The sequence below is a fragment of the Ceratotherium simum genome, chromosome 37, assembly GCF_057802395.1.
Source record: "Ceratotherium simum simum isolate JZ-2026a chromosome 37, ASM5780239v1, whole genome shotgun sequence".
NCBI classification, from domain to species: Eukaryota; Metazoa; Chordata; class Mammalia; order Perissodactyla; family Rhinocerotidae; genus Ceratotherium; species Ceratotherium simum.
Genome location: NC_141936.1, coordinates 6,783,264 through 6,797,538, shown reverse-complemented (window position 1 = coordinate 6,797,538; position 14,275 = coordinate 6,783,264). Strand labels below are relative to the sequence as shown.

The 14,275-nt window shown below is 45.9% G+C and overlaps 1 protein-coding gene across 4 annotated transcripts in view; it reads left to right on the top strand.

Annotated features, from left to right (window-relative positions):
• The window catches only part of SH3BP4 (SH3 domain binding protein 4), a 96,292-nt gene extending 94,043 nt beyond the window's left edge, over positions 1 to 2,249 (top strand). For all 4 annotated transcript variants that reach the window (XM_087424649.1, XM_087424652.1, XM_087424650.1 and 1 more), the window contains one exon: positions 225 to 2,249. In XM_087424649.1, coding sequence (XP_087280775.1) covers positions 225 to 449 — 225 coding nt within the window. In that variant the 3' untranslated portion in view covers positions 450 to 2,249. The remainder of the gene's footprint in view (positions 1 to 224) is intronic.
• The last annotated feature ends 12,026 nt before the right edge of the window (positions 2,250 to 14,275 follow it).

Below are 14,275 nucleotides of genomic sequence, written 5' to 3'. Positions count from 1 at the left end.
TTTGCTAGGTACCTACTCTTGCACAAAACTCATTCTTCCCTCTGAAATTTGCTGGCCCGGGACAGAGATGGTTCCACCTGTTTCTTTGGGTTTGTTTCATGCTTGAAAGAGTAGTGTAAATAATGAGCAAAGGAGCTGGAGCAGGTAATAGAAGAGACGAAACTCTCACTGTCCCCTAATCTTCCCCTCTCCCTCCTTTTGTTTTGCACGACTCTACCCTCCAGGCCATGTGGAAACCTGCCTATGACTTTTTACTAACCTGGAGCCACCAGATTGGGGACAGCTACCGGGATGTCATCCAGGAGCTGCACATAGGCCTGGACAAGATGAAAAACCCCATCACCAAGCGCTGGAAACACCTCACAGGGACTCTGATCCTGGTGAACTCCCTGGACATTCTGAGAGCAGCTGCCTTCAGTCCTGTGGACCATGACGACTTCGTGATTTGACTGGATGCCCTCTCCTCATTGCTGTTCTGGGGCCCTCCGTCTGCCCTGGATGCCTGGTGCAGTCATGTGGAGCCGGGGAGGGAGGAAGGGAGGGTCGGCTGCTCAGACTGATCCAGGGTCTGTCCCTGGTGGACCCGCACCCAAGGACCAAGGACCAAGCACACGCAAGGCTCCACCCGCCTCCCCCATCGCGGGGGAGGCCTGAAGGGAATTTCTACTGCAGGTCGTTGCCAATCAAATAGCTTTCTATTTGTTAAGTATAAACTTAAATTTAAAATCACTTTTTTTAAAGTATGGGGGGAGGGGGCATATGAGAAAAGTGGTATCTAATTTTTTAATGGACCGTAAAGGTGAAAAAAAAAATACACTTAATAGGAGCAGATGCTGTTGAGGTTTTTATGTGATATAAAGACCTTTTTAAATTATGTTACAGATGTATATATGTATTTAAGGGTCATGGGGGGCATTTCTGATTCCCGGACACACTTTGCATTTCAACTTAGCACGGAAAGGCGCTCATTCAGGTATTGGGCCTTTTCGTACTTGGTAAAAAAGTGGATCCAATAGGAAACTTGGTTTTTTGGTAAATGAACGTAGTTCAGGCCCACTCGTTCTGAGAATGTCCTGGGTCCTGCTCTTCTCTCATTTGTATTCTCTTCCATGCCTTTGCCCCATGGTGCATAAATGATCAGGCACAGCAGTGTGAGCCTTGCTTGAGCTGTGGTGGGCGGAGTTAAATCCGACGCGAGCAGTTAGGTGTCCTTGAGATGAGAGGGCAGCTGGGCGTTGGCGTTCTGTATGGCCCCTGCCCGTGTGCAGTTGGTCGTTCAATAGAGCAATGCCATTGGAGTGAGTTGGTCCCTGCAGCTCCAGGAGGCCACTGTCATGTGTCTCCCCGGGGGCAGGGGAGCGTTTCCTGCAGAGCTGTCCCATCTCTGGGCATGAAGGAGACTCCACCACCAGGGATACCCTGTGCTGATGTACAAACGGGCCTGCTGCCATTTTCCAACTCTCCACTTCATTCCCTCCAAAATTTAACCCTCTCCCTTCCTGGGATACCCATGTCTCCTTGGAAATAAATAGTATAGGGAAACCTTTCTGTTTTCCTTCAATATAGAGATTATCTGAGCAGGATGAACATTTTCTGAAAATGAAAATGTTTCCCGCGTAAAGTCTGGGACTTGACAGAGTTGCGTTAATAATCTTTACAGTCGTGGATCAACTTGCTGTGTTAAATTCTACGATTGCATTGTAGTTGCAGCATCTCAGAAGGGAATAAGGGGCAGGATTGAAGGAAGATTGGGCAAATCAATAGAGTTGGTCCCCAGGAATGTGCCAGGACATACACTGTGCTTGTATGAAGTGACGTTGGGCTATTTGGGATTCCTGAACCTTAGTCTCTAAATCTCCTTTCTTGAAACATGTTAACTACTTAGTGTAATCAATGTATAATCCCTTCTTGAGCTAAAACATTCTTAATATATCTATTGATTCAGATACTGGAGACCAACTGGTTAGAAAGAACAACAACAAAAACACTGCATATTTTATGCTGCAAGAACCAAGACACACAATTCCCCACTCATCACATGAAATAACCTTAGATTCCGCTTCTCGACTTTCCACATTCTCCCCAGAGATCATCTCTTACCTTTTCCCCAAAGAAGAAACAAAACCAGTTGCACCTTAAACCATGGATATTTTTCCTCAGGGGCTTTAAATAGTTTCCTATGCAACATGTCTTGTAGCACAAAATAAACTCTACAAAAGTTGCAGTAAATTTTATTTGGATATTTTAAACTATTGAGTGTGTGTGTGTTTTTTTTCTGTACCCAACCAGACTTTAAATAGAACTAGTGTAAACAGCTGTGCATAGAACAATGGCTCCCTTCCCAGTCACCCCTGGATGACAGTGTGACAGTGGATATCTGTCTTCTTGCTATTAATTTAATTGCTCTTGAAACATAGGGGTCTCGGTCATCACGGACCAGTGGGATCCAGTGTTGCCCGGAGCGCCCAAAGGATACAAGTGGATGGCTTGCCTTTTTCTTGGCCCTGAGCACCTGGAACTGGGAATCCAGCCTTTCTGTGTGTCAGGCATCATCCGTTAGGTGCCAGTGCAGCAAGCAGGACTCCCAAGGGGCCTGCCCTCGCCGTGCCCTAGCAATACCACGTCGTCGAGGGAGAGAACAGAGTGGAGGAGTGACTGGTGGAGACCAGCCCTGCCTGGGGGTGGTGGGGAGGAGTGGGGCTAAGGACAGCCTCCTTGAAAAGTGACTTTAATCCAAGGAGCAAAGGCTGAGTAGGAATCAGCTGGCCCAAGTCCTGGGGAACGGAGGGTCTGCAGCATTGAGAGAGTACGTGGGACCACAAGAGGCTGACCCCTCCCTCGGGGCTGGGGCGTGCCCAGTGAGCAAGGACCTCTGTGAGCGCTCTTCTACCCTCCGTGCATGTTAATTCTAGTCCTGCCAGCTAAGTGTGCCCACCCAGTTGGGTTCAATATGGTCCCGTAACTTAACGACTATCAGCAGAGGTGGAGATTTTAACCCAGGGCTGCCAGAACAAAGCCACAAACTGAGTCGCTTAAGAACAAATTTAGTCTCACAGTTCTGAAGGTCAGAAGTCCAAAATCAAGGCATTGTCCCTCTGTCTGTCTCCAAACCTCCCTCCCCTTATAAGGACACCAGTCATGGATGAGGGCCCGTCTGAATTGAGTATGACCTCATCTTAACTTGATTGCATCTGTAAAGACCCGATTTCCAAGGTTGCATTCACAGGTCAGCTGTTGAGTTGGGACTTCAACATAACTCTTTGAGGGACACAGTTCAATCCACAACACTGCTTCCAGTGCCCCAGCCTTTGGATGTGGCTTGTGTTGGGAGAATGGTGAAGGAATCCAGTTTGACCTATCTCGGTGTCCTCTGCCCAATTAAATGCAAAAGCCAGAGGGGTGGAGGGAGGTAATTCTTAAGGGGGAAACCACTTCTGATGGGACCTGCTTTATTCACCAAAACCCACTTTCTTCCTGAGCAAACAACTGGACAATTTCCCAACCTCCCTTACAAGTAGGTGTCGCCATGTGATGCCAGTGGAATGTGAGCAAAAGTGATACAGGCCACCATCGGGCCTGGCCCATAGAACCTTCCGGAAAGAACTCCAGCGACCTAAAGATGAAGAGTCAGACAGCAAGATCCCAGGTCCCTGAATGACTCTGGGAAGGCTTTCTGTCCAGCGACATCTTTATCACATCGTGACTAGAGTTTACTGTCAGGCCATTGAGGCGGTGAGAGCTGTTATGGCAGTGGGCGTGACCTTAGTCTCAGGTACAGTGTACCCAGATTATTACTGTAATTTAAAAACTGGAGGGGAGAGGGGTATGCTCTTAAAACCACATCTGCATTATTTCAGGAACAGATTAGAACTCAGTCACACTAATTTATCTTGGCCTCTGCAAGTCCGGAGTTGGTGAGTACCAGTCAGAATATGAACAACTTTTATATTTTACTGCATATTCTCCAGGCCAGTCCAAGAAGCTTAGTCAAAACCTCCAGTCCTTTATTGATGTTGATTTTGACACTAATGGTATTGCTGATAATTCACATATCTAATTACGGTATTTGTAAGTGTTCTTTAGGACCAAATATTCAGGAAAAAGATTTAGTTGAAAAAAACTGTGTTCTGATTTCCCAAGAAAAGGGCCATTTTGTCCTTGATAAATTCCTGCCTTGGTCTTCACGTGACCGCCGTGCAGTCATCAAATGGGGCCTGCACCAAATCATTGATTTGGTGGTCACCCAGCCCCCACGACCTCCAAGTAGTCTCGCGGACCTGACTGCAGCAGCCAAGCCCAGCTTGTTCCTGGGCCCTTCCCCACCAGCCGTCACCAGATCCCAGTGGCCCGTAGGTCACCTACTGCCGTGATTGGACTTACAATCTTTTCCTTGTCCCTTTGCTCTCACTCCTTTTTTTGGTTAAACTATTCCAACACCCTCCCACCTGGTCCACTTTCCCACTGTCTCTCTGCCCCCACATCCATGGGATACAAGAAGAAGACCCAGAGACCTCCTGCTTCCTGCCGTGCGGTCAGCTCTGGGGTACCCAACCCTTGGCTGTGCTGCCCACACCAACTCAACTCCCTTGACCGTCTCCCCTTCTCACACCTCCCGCCTCTGAGCTGTTCTCTCGAGCTGACATGCCTCTCCTTCCTTCTCCATCAGCCACACAGAGCTCCTTGAGGGCAGCGACCGTGTCCAAACTCACGACTGAATCCCGAGAGCCTGGCGCAATAAATGTTTGTTTCGAGAAGGAATTGACCATATCCCTGGGATAGAAATGCATCTCAGAATATGGATGGCTTTGGCTATTGGAGTGGATAGAATGGGTTTTGTGCTGTGTTCACACGCAACCAATGTGAAAAATAAGTGAGAACTTGTCCAGCAACGAAGGCATCAAAACCAGCTTGGATTTTAAGAGGGGTTCAAAGAGAAACACATCACCGGGATGGAACTCAATGAGGTGTACACCAAAAGCAATTACATGTCCTAATGATTCATTTCCTGGCACAAGGGAAACGTCAGCTTGGGCCATGATTTATGCTGTAATAAAATTCAGTTTTACGTAAAATAAATAGAAATGGCCTTGTCCTAAACAGTTAAGAAACCTGAATTCTGGGGGAAAAGGAGTGCCACCAGGTGCCCAGACTTTGCTTAGCAACTGTGGTCTATGCAAGGTTTGTCCCGTTTAACCTTCCTGACGACCGTGGTCTCAAAGATGAGGAAACCAAGGCTCACAGAGGGCCAACAGGCTCGACTGGCACAGCGGCCAGGCCCAAGCTCTGTCCTCCCTCGGCCGTGCCATTGTGTTCACATCAGAAACAGAAAGAGCGTAACAGCCATTGCATGAGAAACAGATAGCCAATGCCAGAGCGGGGGGAGTCCCATCAACAACTGTGCTTTGAGATGGGGTGAGATGGAGTGAGATGAGCTGTCATCCTTTCCCCCTCTCCCTCACAGATCTCTTCTGGAACGTATGTGCAAGATAACCGTTACCATTTTGTGCCTATTTCCCTAAAACCCTAAATATTTGAAATATTTGCACTTAACCAGTTTTCCTTATTTTTTTTAAATTTCCACTTTATTGACATGTAAACAAAGTTTTCCTTTTTTAAGACTCACTCGTTACCATCAAAAGAGCTCATCCTACATTGGTTGCACAATCTGAATGTGCTTAACACTCCCCACCTGCAATGAACCGCTGAAAAATGGTTAAGATGGTAAGTTTTGTTATGTATATTTCACAAGGATTTTTTTTAATGCGAAAAAAAAGTCACAGCCCCAGTTTCCCACACTCCCAGAGTCTGATTATGAAAAATAGGGAGTGGAGTCAGGGGTGGAGGGAAGTTCAGGGCTCCTAAGTCTGTTTGTGCCTGGACCCCTTTGGCAGATGGCTGGAGCCCATAGACACCTCAGAATTACATAAATGCATAAAAGAAAAAAATCTGGGATTGCAAATGAAAGTAATTTTATTTACACACAGTTCCCAGAAGATTTTTAAAAATCGTGTTGTGGTAATAGATGCACTTCTATATGTGTTAAATAACACAGTCTACTGGTAGATGTCATATCCACCATCATCAGCATAGTGATGAGCATTGCGCTAGCTGTGAAAATGTTAATGGATAGAAAAGTATCTGAGATTTAGAAATTGTGGACAAAAATCACAGCGATTTCTAATATTACAGAGGTTTCTTGCCTACATGCATACTTGAAGGAACTGCTGATGTTCAGTTAGAGATTAACGAAAATAAAGATTACTAAACAAAAAAGGAAGCTCATTCTTAGGAAACTGAATCACCCAGGTTTGCTATACCCGTTGTTCTGGATCGCTTGTATTATTATTTGCTGCTCCAGGTTGTCAAGAATGGTATTTTTAAAGCTTTGCTTCTCTGATCCAATATTCTACCTAGTGAAGGAGAAGGAAAACTTGAAGAATTAATTGGCTGTGTCTATGACTTCTTAAATGTTTAAAGTCATTTTTCTTAATCTTCCATTTCAATTGGTTTACTTTTTAAAAGAATATCCACTGTATACTCATTGAAAGTACAACTTTCAATGTAATTTGCACTTTGCGGGGCAGTAAAACTCTCCCGAAACTGAGGGTCAGCATCAACCTCAGTGAGAAGCAGCCTGCTTGGTGGAAGGGCCCATGAGCTGCTCGTCTGGGGCCTGTTGTCTGGATGCCAGTCCTGGGCACAGGGCATGAAGGGAAACCCACCAAGGGAGAGAAGAGCCAGCTCCTGGCCCTGTAGGAATTTGTATTCTGTTAAGGAAGATCGAGGCCCCGGGAGCAGATGCCTGAAACTCAAGGGAGACAAGCACTCTCAGCAGAGTGCACCAAGGAAGAATGTGAGAAAGTAGGGAGCTTGTTGGGTGCCAGAGCTTTGAGTGAGAGCATGGATGAGTATTCGGAGGCTGTGAGAAGAGACACCCAAGTTGGAGGGAATATCCTGGAAGATACTGAAAGGGCAGAGGGAGGTGTTTATTCATAGATTGTGGTTGAGCACCTTCTATGTGCCCTGCACTGTTCTAGGCCCTGGGGGCTAATCCCTGTCCCCATGGAGCCCACATGCCAGTGGGGAAACAGACAAGAAAATGGATCAATATCCAGTGTAAGGTCAGGTAGAGGTAAGTGTTATGATGAAAAATAAGTGATATACTATGACCTTGGGTTGGGGGGGGCAGGTGTAGAGCAGGGCATTCAGGGAAGGCCTCTAATGAGGCCAAGTTTGGGAGCAGTGAGTAGTTCAGAGAAGTTGCAGTGTGCACTGCTTTCAGCAGGGCTGGGGAAGAAGAGTGGGATGGGAAGATGGGGCCGGGGGTGAGCAGCCTTGAATGCCAGACCTAGGCTCCTGGAATTTGCTCAGAGGGAGTAGAAGGCTTTGGGGGGATCAGAACTGGAGGAGGCGAAAGACCTGAACAGGTAGTGTTGGGTAGGATTAGCCGAGGAGAAGCCTGGAGCCATCCCAAAGCCATGGACTGACCTGAATGTCGGGGGCCCGGAGGCTGTGGGAGGTGGAGGAGGAGAATCAACTCAGTGTGGCGTTTGATCGGGCAGGAGCAAGGCCGAGAGGGTGGCCTCTGAGAAGACGGCTGGGTCAGGGCTGGAGGGCCCTGGCTGCGATGAGTGGCTTCATTGGAGAGTGGAGAGAGGATGGTTAAAAGTGGTGATTGGGGAGGGGAAGCTGAGTAAGACAAAGTGCGGGATGGAGAGGGGGGGCGGGGGGTGTGCTGGGATTTTGGCTCTAAACAGAAAGATTTAAGGCGTAGCTGAAAGCCTCTAGGCCAAGAAAGCCAGTAAGAAGGAGATAGAAAATACTGTAGAAACCTGGGCCGCGTCCTTGGTGCTTTCCTCCTCTACATCTGCACTCCCATCATATGGACCATTCAGGCGTCTGATTCAACAACCTCTCGTTCCTGCTCTCTCTCTGGGCTGCTACCTTAGTCCCAGCCACCATCGTCTCTTTCCCATACCTGCAACACCAGTCTTGTTCCCTCAACTCATCCTCCACATGGCCACCAGAATGGCCCTTCTAAAATATAAACCCGTGCCCCTTGCTGCCTAACCCTCCACCTTCTGTGGTCCCCATGTTCAGAGCAGGTGCAGGGACGGCTCCCAAATGCCCAAGCTCATAGGTCATTGCTGGCTGTGATGGCGCTTCCATCTCTACACACGAAATGGGAGAAACAAGGACCGTGCACTGAGGATTTTCACTAAGCCCAATTTATGCAAATCAAATCACTGTTCCTGATCCTGACATTAAGCCTTTCATTCCTTTTTGGTGTTAGATGTCCTTTATTTTGGTAACTGATAATGATAATAAATTGTAGTAGTTGTTGTTGTTTTAATGCCTTTCTTGGCAAAGTAAAATGTTGGCCGATGACACACATCTGTGCATCTTTCAAGACTTGGATTGTTGGACAAATAAGGGAGATAGAAGGTGAAACTATTTCCATGGCTCTTTGCACGTGGGGCTGTTTCTACCCAGACCCCCCTCCTTACTGTGACAGTGGCTTTATCGTATTTTCCGGGTGTTCAGCAAACTCTTGTGGCTAAATGCAGGTGTGACTAGCTGCCACCATGTGGATCTCTGATTCCAAGATCAGCAACTTGCAGAAGGAGGCGGAGTGGTGGTGGAAGCAGCCAGCGTTCAGGGCCACAGTGGTCACATGGCGAGCTCCTGGCCCAGCCATGGCATCAGTGGGGCATGCAGGGCTGTGGCCGTTTCCCTCCTGGTTGGTGGGCCTGACGCAGTGGCACATCCCTCACCAGGCCAGTTCTGGACCCTGAGCATCACACGTGGTTCTTCAGCTCTCCAACCCTCTGCTGAATTACTCAATTATCCTTTAATAAGCCCCCTTTCTGGAGAATTGGCCATTGCCAATTTATGTTGAATGCAAATAAGCACCTTGACTTCTGACTATTTTTATTCCTTCAGGATTCTGCTCTGATAATCAGACTTCCCTAAGAAGTCTTCTTGGATGTGCCATCTGGGCTGAAGGCCCTTCCTTTGTTCTTTTGTGGCTCTCTGCCCCAACCACAAATACAATCCAAATCTCTCTATTAGATGTGCGTATTGGCTTGTGCCCCCCAGACTGTAAACTGCAAGGAGGGTGCCACAGTGCCTAACTCACACTCGATGAATTCAAGCTCACACTCAATACATTCTTGGATGAGTGGCTGATTGAATGAACCACTTCCCAGTGACCACTGCACACCAATTCATCTAGGGGAATGGAGGCCAGGTATGAGGGCTTTGTGTGTAATTGCCGTGATTTTTTTCTTTTTAATCAAACAAATAGAAGTTTTGTGGGGAGTCTATTCTGGATTTTTTTCTAGAAAGTTCTATTTCTACTTGTTTTAGTTCACTGATCTTCCCACTATAACATTACATATGTTGTGCTCAGCTGAAGCTCACACTTCGGAATAACAAGTGTTTGCTTTATTTTTCACACATCCGCATATTTTCCTACACTCCAAATGCAAAAATCAGTTCACACCCCAGGTGTGGATGATTGCACCTGGGTGAGAATAGCAGATGTGGGTACACTTGGTGAATATCTACAGCCTCAGGTGAGCTGTCTTAGTGTCACAGGCCTCCCTGGACAGTTACCCTGACACCTGAGTGAAGCAGGAGGCGGGAGGATGGGCAGGCAGGGCGGTTGCCTGGCAACTCCGGAATCACAGGGCCATCCTTCATGTCTGGAAGAGAAAGGATCTGGAGAATTAAGTCACTTTCATTTTTGTCTCTGAGCCTGGTTAGAATCAACGTCTACAGAATGAAGAATTTATAGTAAAAGCCACGCTGACGAGTCAGCTTAACGACTTGTAACATTGAAATATACAAACGCAACCTTGTGTGTGCATACAGAAGCGCTGTGTGAAGGTGTATTCTCTGAGCAACTAGTGAATTCGTAAGAATACAATTAGTGTTAAAAATCTTGTTGGAAAATCAGATTCTAGTTCTCCAAGGCATTTTTGCAAAACACCTTTATGTATTCCTAATTGTCACATTTTCCGTGCGATAGATGAGTTGAGAAATTAAAGATGGAAAAGGTGATGAAAGTGTACTGAGGGACTGAGGGCACTTGGCCTAGTTAGAAATAATTTACACAGACCTCAGAGATTTATGTATTTTTTTCCCAGGACCTGGGAGATAGCTATCATTTTTCAAATATTAGATTTGTGCAAAATACATAGAGATGTCCTGATGGCTGGTGTCACTGTGCCACGCACAGGATGTCTCAAGCTATCAAAACCGGAATAAATTTGTTTTGCATTCAGAAATTCACGCCCAAGTAAAAGCAACTCCATTTTCTGTTTGTGACATGCAACATATTCCAAAATTCTGCTTAAAATATTATTGGATAGCTTTGATGTAGTCAGGCAGCATTTTCTCCCTAAATGAAAGAGCTTTATATAGTGCTCATACTTCACTTCAAACAAGGCAGTTTATTAGCATCATTATTTTCAAAATATAATACTTTACTTTGCCTTATTCAAATGTTTATAATATTCCCTCTTATGTGGGTATTTTGCTAGTCAATCAGATCACAACAGACCTCTAGTTGAAATATCATTATTATTTTGGATTCCCATATATTTTCTTCCACCCACCCACAGCCCTGGGAGGAAGTGAAGTGGGTACCAGTGGAGTAATCTTGAGAAAATGAAAGAATTCAATATTTAAGATCATTTTTTAAAACGTAATTGCTGTGACCACTCGCCTGTTTTTTTAAGCATAGTCCATGAACCACCTGAATGAGACTCACCAGGAGGACGTGTAAAGTGCAGATTCCAAGGCCTTCACAATCAGATGCTTGTGGGGGCCCAGGAATCTGCATTTTACCAAGCTTTCCATCTGATTCTTAGGTGCCCTAAAGTGTGAGGACAAGCTCAATTTCTAATCTGACAGTAAAATGCTAAACAGAAGGGAGACATACGTGATATCCATTTCTGGGTAGGAGGGGATGGGCGTGGATTCTGTTTTGTGATTTCTACATATTTCAGCAGCCGCAGCTCCAGACTCCTCTCCTGAGCTCCCTGCCTTCCACTCACTGTCCCACTTTCCAACACCTCCTGCTGAACTTTAATTAAAATCCAGGCAATTGTTTTCAGGGAGTCTCCTCTGATACAAACTATGTCACTGGGACTTGTTGGACTGTCCCCGCTGAGAGGGATAAATGGGCCGGCTGGCGCTTAGCAACAGACATGCCTTCCCCTTCTGCACCTTCTCAGTCTTCCCATTCATCAGAGGTAGTGATTTATATCCCCCCTTGCAGACTGGGCACTCCGCAGGCCGGGCGAGGCTTGGGCCTTACCCAGTATTCTGTATTCGGGGCTAATGTCCACAGCTGTTTCCTGTCTCCGTGGGAGGCACATGTGGGCAGACACACAGTTCTCCCATTTGGTTAATGCCGGTCCTCAGGCAGGACTTTGCAGAAGTCCCTCCTGCGCACCAGTGCAAGCTGCATAGACCTCGGATGTAGCTGGGAGGTGTGCATGGCCTGTTCTTGTGCGTGTGTGAGTGTGCATGACTGTGTGAGCGTGCGCGTGTGCGTGTCTGCACCAGAGGTCAAGGAGGATTCTGAGGCACATCTCCTGGCATTCCTTACTTTCGGCAACACCATCAGTGCAAAAACAACTGGCCCCTGGCTTTTATTCTAAGGTCATCTAGACTAATAACAGCTAACACTTACTTAGCGCTTTCTCTGTGCTTGTCACAGTCCTAAGCACTTTAGAGATTTTAACTCATTTGATCCTCGAGACACCCCTATGAGATGGGTACAGTTATTATCCACGTTTTACAGATGAGAGAGTGAGGCACAGAGAGGTTAAGTAACTGTCCCAAGGCCACGCAGCTATAAAACATGGAGCTGAGATTCAAACCCAGGCAGCCTGGCTACAAGGTCCTTGCTGTACCCCAATCCTGCCATACCCAGGTTGATGTTTTTCTGTGAGTCAAAACCCCAGCAAGAGAAGGAAACTGTGATTTGCATAATTGAAAGGGGTAAATAGAGAAACTTATATTTCTGATTTCAGAATGTTCTATGTGGAGATGATGAAAAGTGAGAAGGGTTTGCAATCGGCTTTTCATTTTTAATTTCCTTTGGTCAAGCAGATATAATGAGTTTGTATTCTCTCTGCAGACTTCAATGCTGGCACAGAAACAGCACAGAGGCCTGCTGAACCAAGAGTGATTTTAAAATTTGCCACAGCATAAATGTCCATCGACAGTGGGGTGATTAAATTAATTGCACTACATTTACACAGTGGAATACTGTTCAGCCATTAAAAGAAATAGGCAGATCTATAATTATTGGTGTGAACGGATCTCCAAGATATAGTAACTGAAAAAAAAAAAAGAAATAGAATGGTGAGTATAAAATCTCTTATTTATGTTAAAAGAAAAAAAGTAGGGCCATACATGAAACATCCCTGGATGACACTCTAGAAACTTGGTCACAGGGTTGTTGGGGCCTGGGGATTTGCATTTGGGGAAGGACTCAGTTTCTATTGTGTACCTTTTTGTGCCATTTGATTTCTTAGCCTGTGCAGGTGATATTTTCATAATTTTATATATTTCTTTTGCTACAGAAAATAATTTATGAAATGAGAGTAATTTAGCATTGGCTGTAAGTATCCAAGGAACAGAAGGAATAACCCAATTTGCAAAATTAAAAATCAAATAAGTACCTAATTTACATATTGTTAATCAGCACAGTGGGCGTATATAGACAGATAATCAAAATTGATCCATATGCCTAGAACAGGACGTTTTCAGCCAGGGCACCAGGTGAATTTTAGAGGGGGGTCAATGAAACTCTCAAATGGTACACTAATGTTTTGTTTATTTTGGTCTGTGCACCTTCTAAGGAGGATATCCAGAGTTTTTAATAGATTCTCACACAGGTTCACGATCCAGGAAATGTTGACAACCACTAGCCTAGAGGCTATGAAGAGAGATGATGTCCTTATCCAAGACTACAGTATTCAGTGTGTTAATGAGAATTAGAGTATTTACTGGGCTTAAAGCTCAACAAACATGAGGTGGGAGGGGCCGACATATGGTCCTGATGAAATGCAGGCAGACCTGTGCCCAGAGCAGATCCTGCCCAGATGTTTTCAGCAACCACATGTCATGTGTATCACATACGTGACATACATCCTTCTACCAGTCGCCAGGACTGCATTTGGCTAAATGTAGCAGAAACCTGACCAAGAACGGCTGTGTTGAGGAAGGGGTTTATTTTTTTCACCTGACAAGCTGTCCAGGGGGTTGAGTGGTCCAGGGCTGATGCACTTGCTCAGGCAACCAGCCTCCTTTGTCTGCCTGCACAGCCATCCTCAGGGTGTGGCTGTGTCCCACAGTCAAGACGGCTGCCACATCTCTGGGTGCCAGGTCCGTTTTCCAGGCAGCAAGAAGGGAGAGGGCAAAAGGCATGAGGTCTGCCAGCTAAGCCTGTCTCTTTTTACAAGGGAGACAAAAACTTTCCCAGCAACTGCACTTAGTAGAGTTCCACCGCGTTTCATTAGCCAGCACAATGTCACACAGCCACCCCCTGGCTCTAAGGGAGCCTTGGGGTGGAGAGCATAATGTACACTGATTGGTTGCAATGTGACAGCAAACCAACTAGAAATCCCGTTGGGATGGAGGAATAGGGGCCAGTGGAGATTGTGCGGGCCCCGAATGGAGTCCCCCATAAGCGTGGGAGCATGTGTGTAGGGACCTATTTTTCTGCCGTGAGCAGGCAAACATGGATTAGTTGGTCAATTGGCCCTAAAAACCAGCCTCATACCCTCATTGTGAAAGTGCAGCCAGGGGTGATAAATTACAGACCTGCATTCATTTGTGCCATTGGGATCAAAGATGAATAAAATTACATGATTTTTAACTATTCAAATTTAATTCTGATAAAAGTGCGTTACACAGCTGGACATCATAAACGATTTCTGAGGAAAACAAAATGCATTTTTTTGTTTTATTTAGATATAATTGATTTACAGCACTGTATAAGTTTAAGGTTTATGACTTTAATGAGTTAAGTTTATAAGTTTAATGCAAAATGCATTTAAGTAAAACCGACATACAAAAAAGAAAAAATGAGACAACCAACTTGGAGACACAGCCAAAGTTCTGATTCTGAGCAGAGTCTCTCTGTGCACCTCCGTTCTCGATAAAAAAATTCCACAATGGGCCGGCCCTGTGGCTTGGTGGTTAAGTGCGCGCGCTGCGATGCTGGTGGCCCGGGTTCGGATCCCGGGTGCGC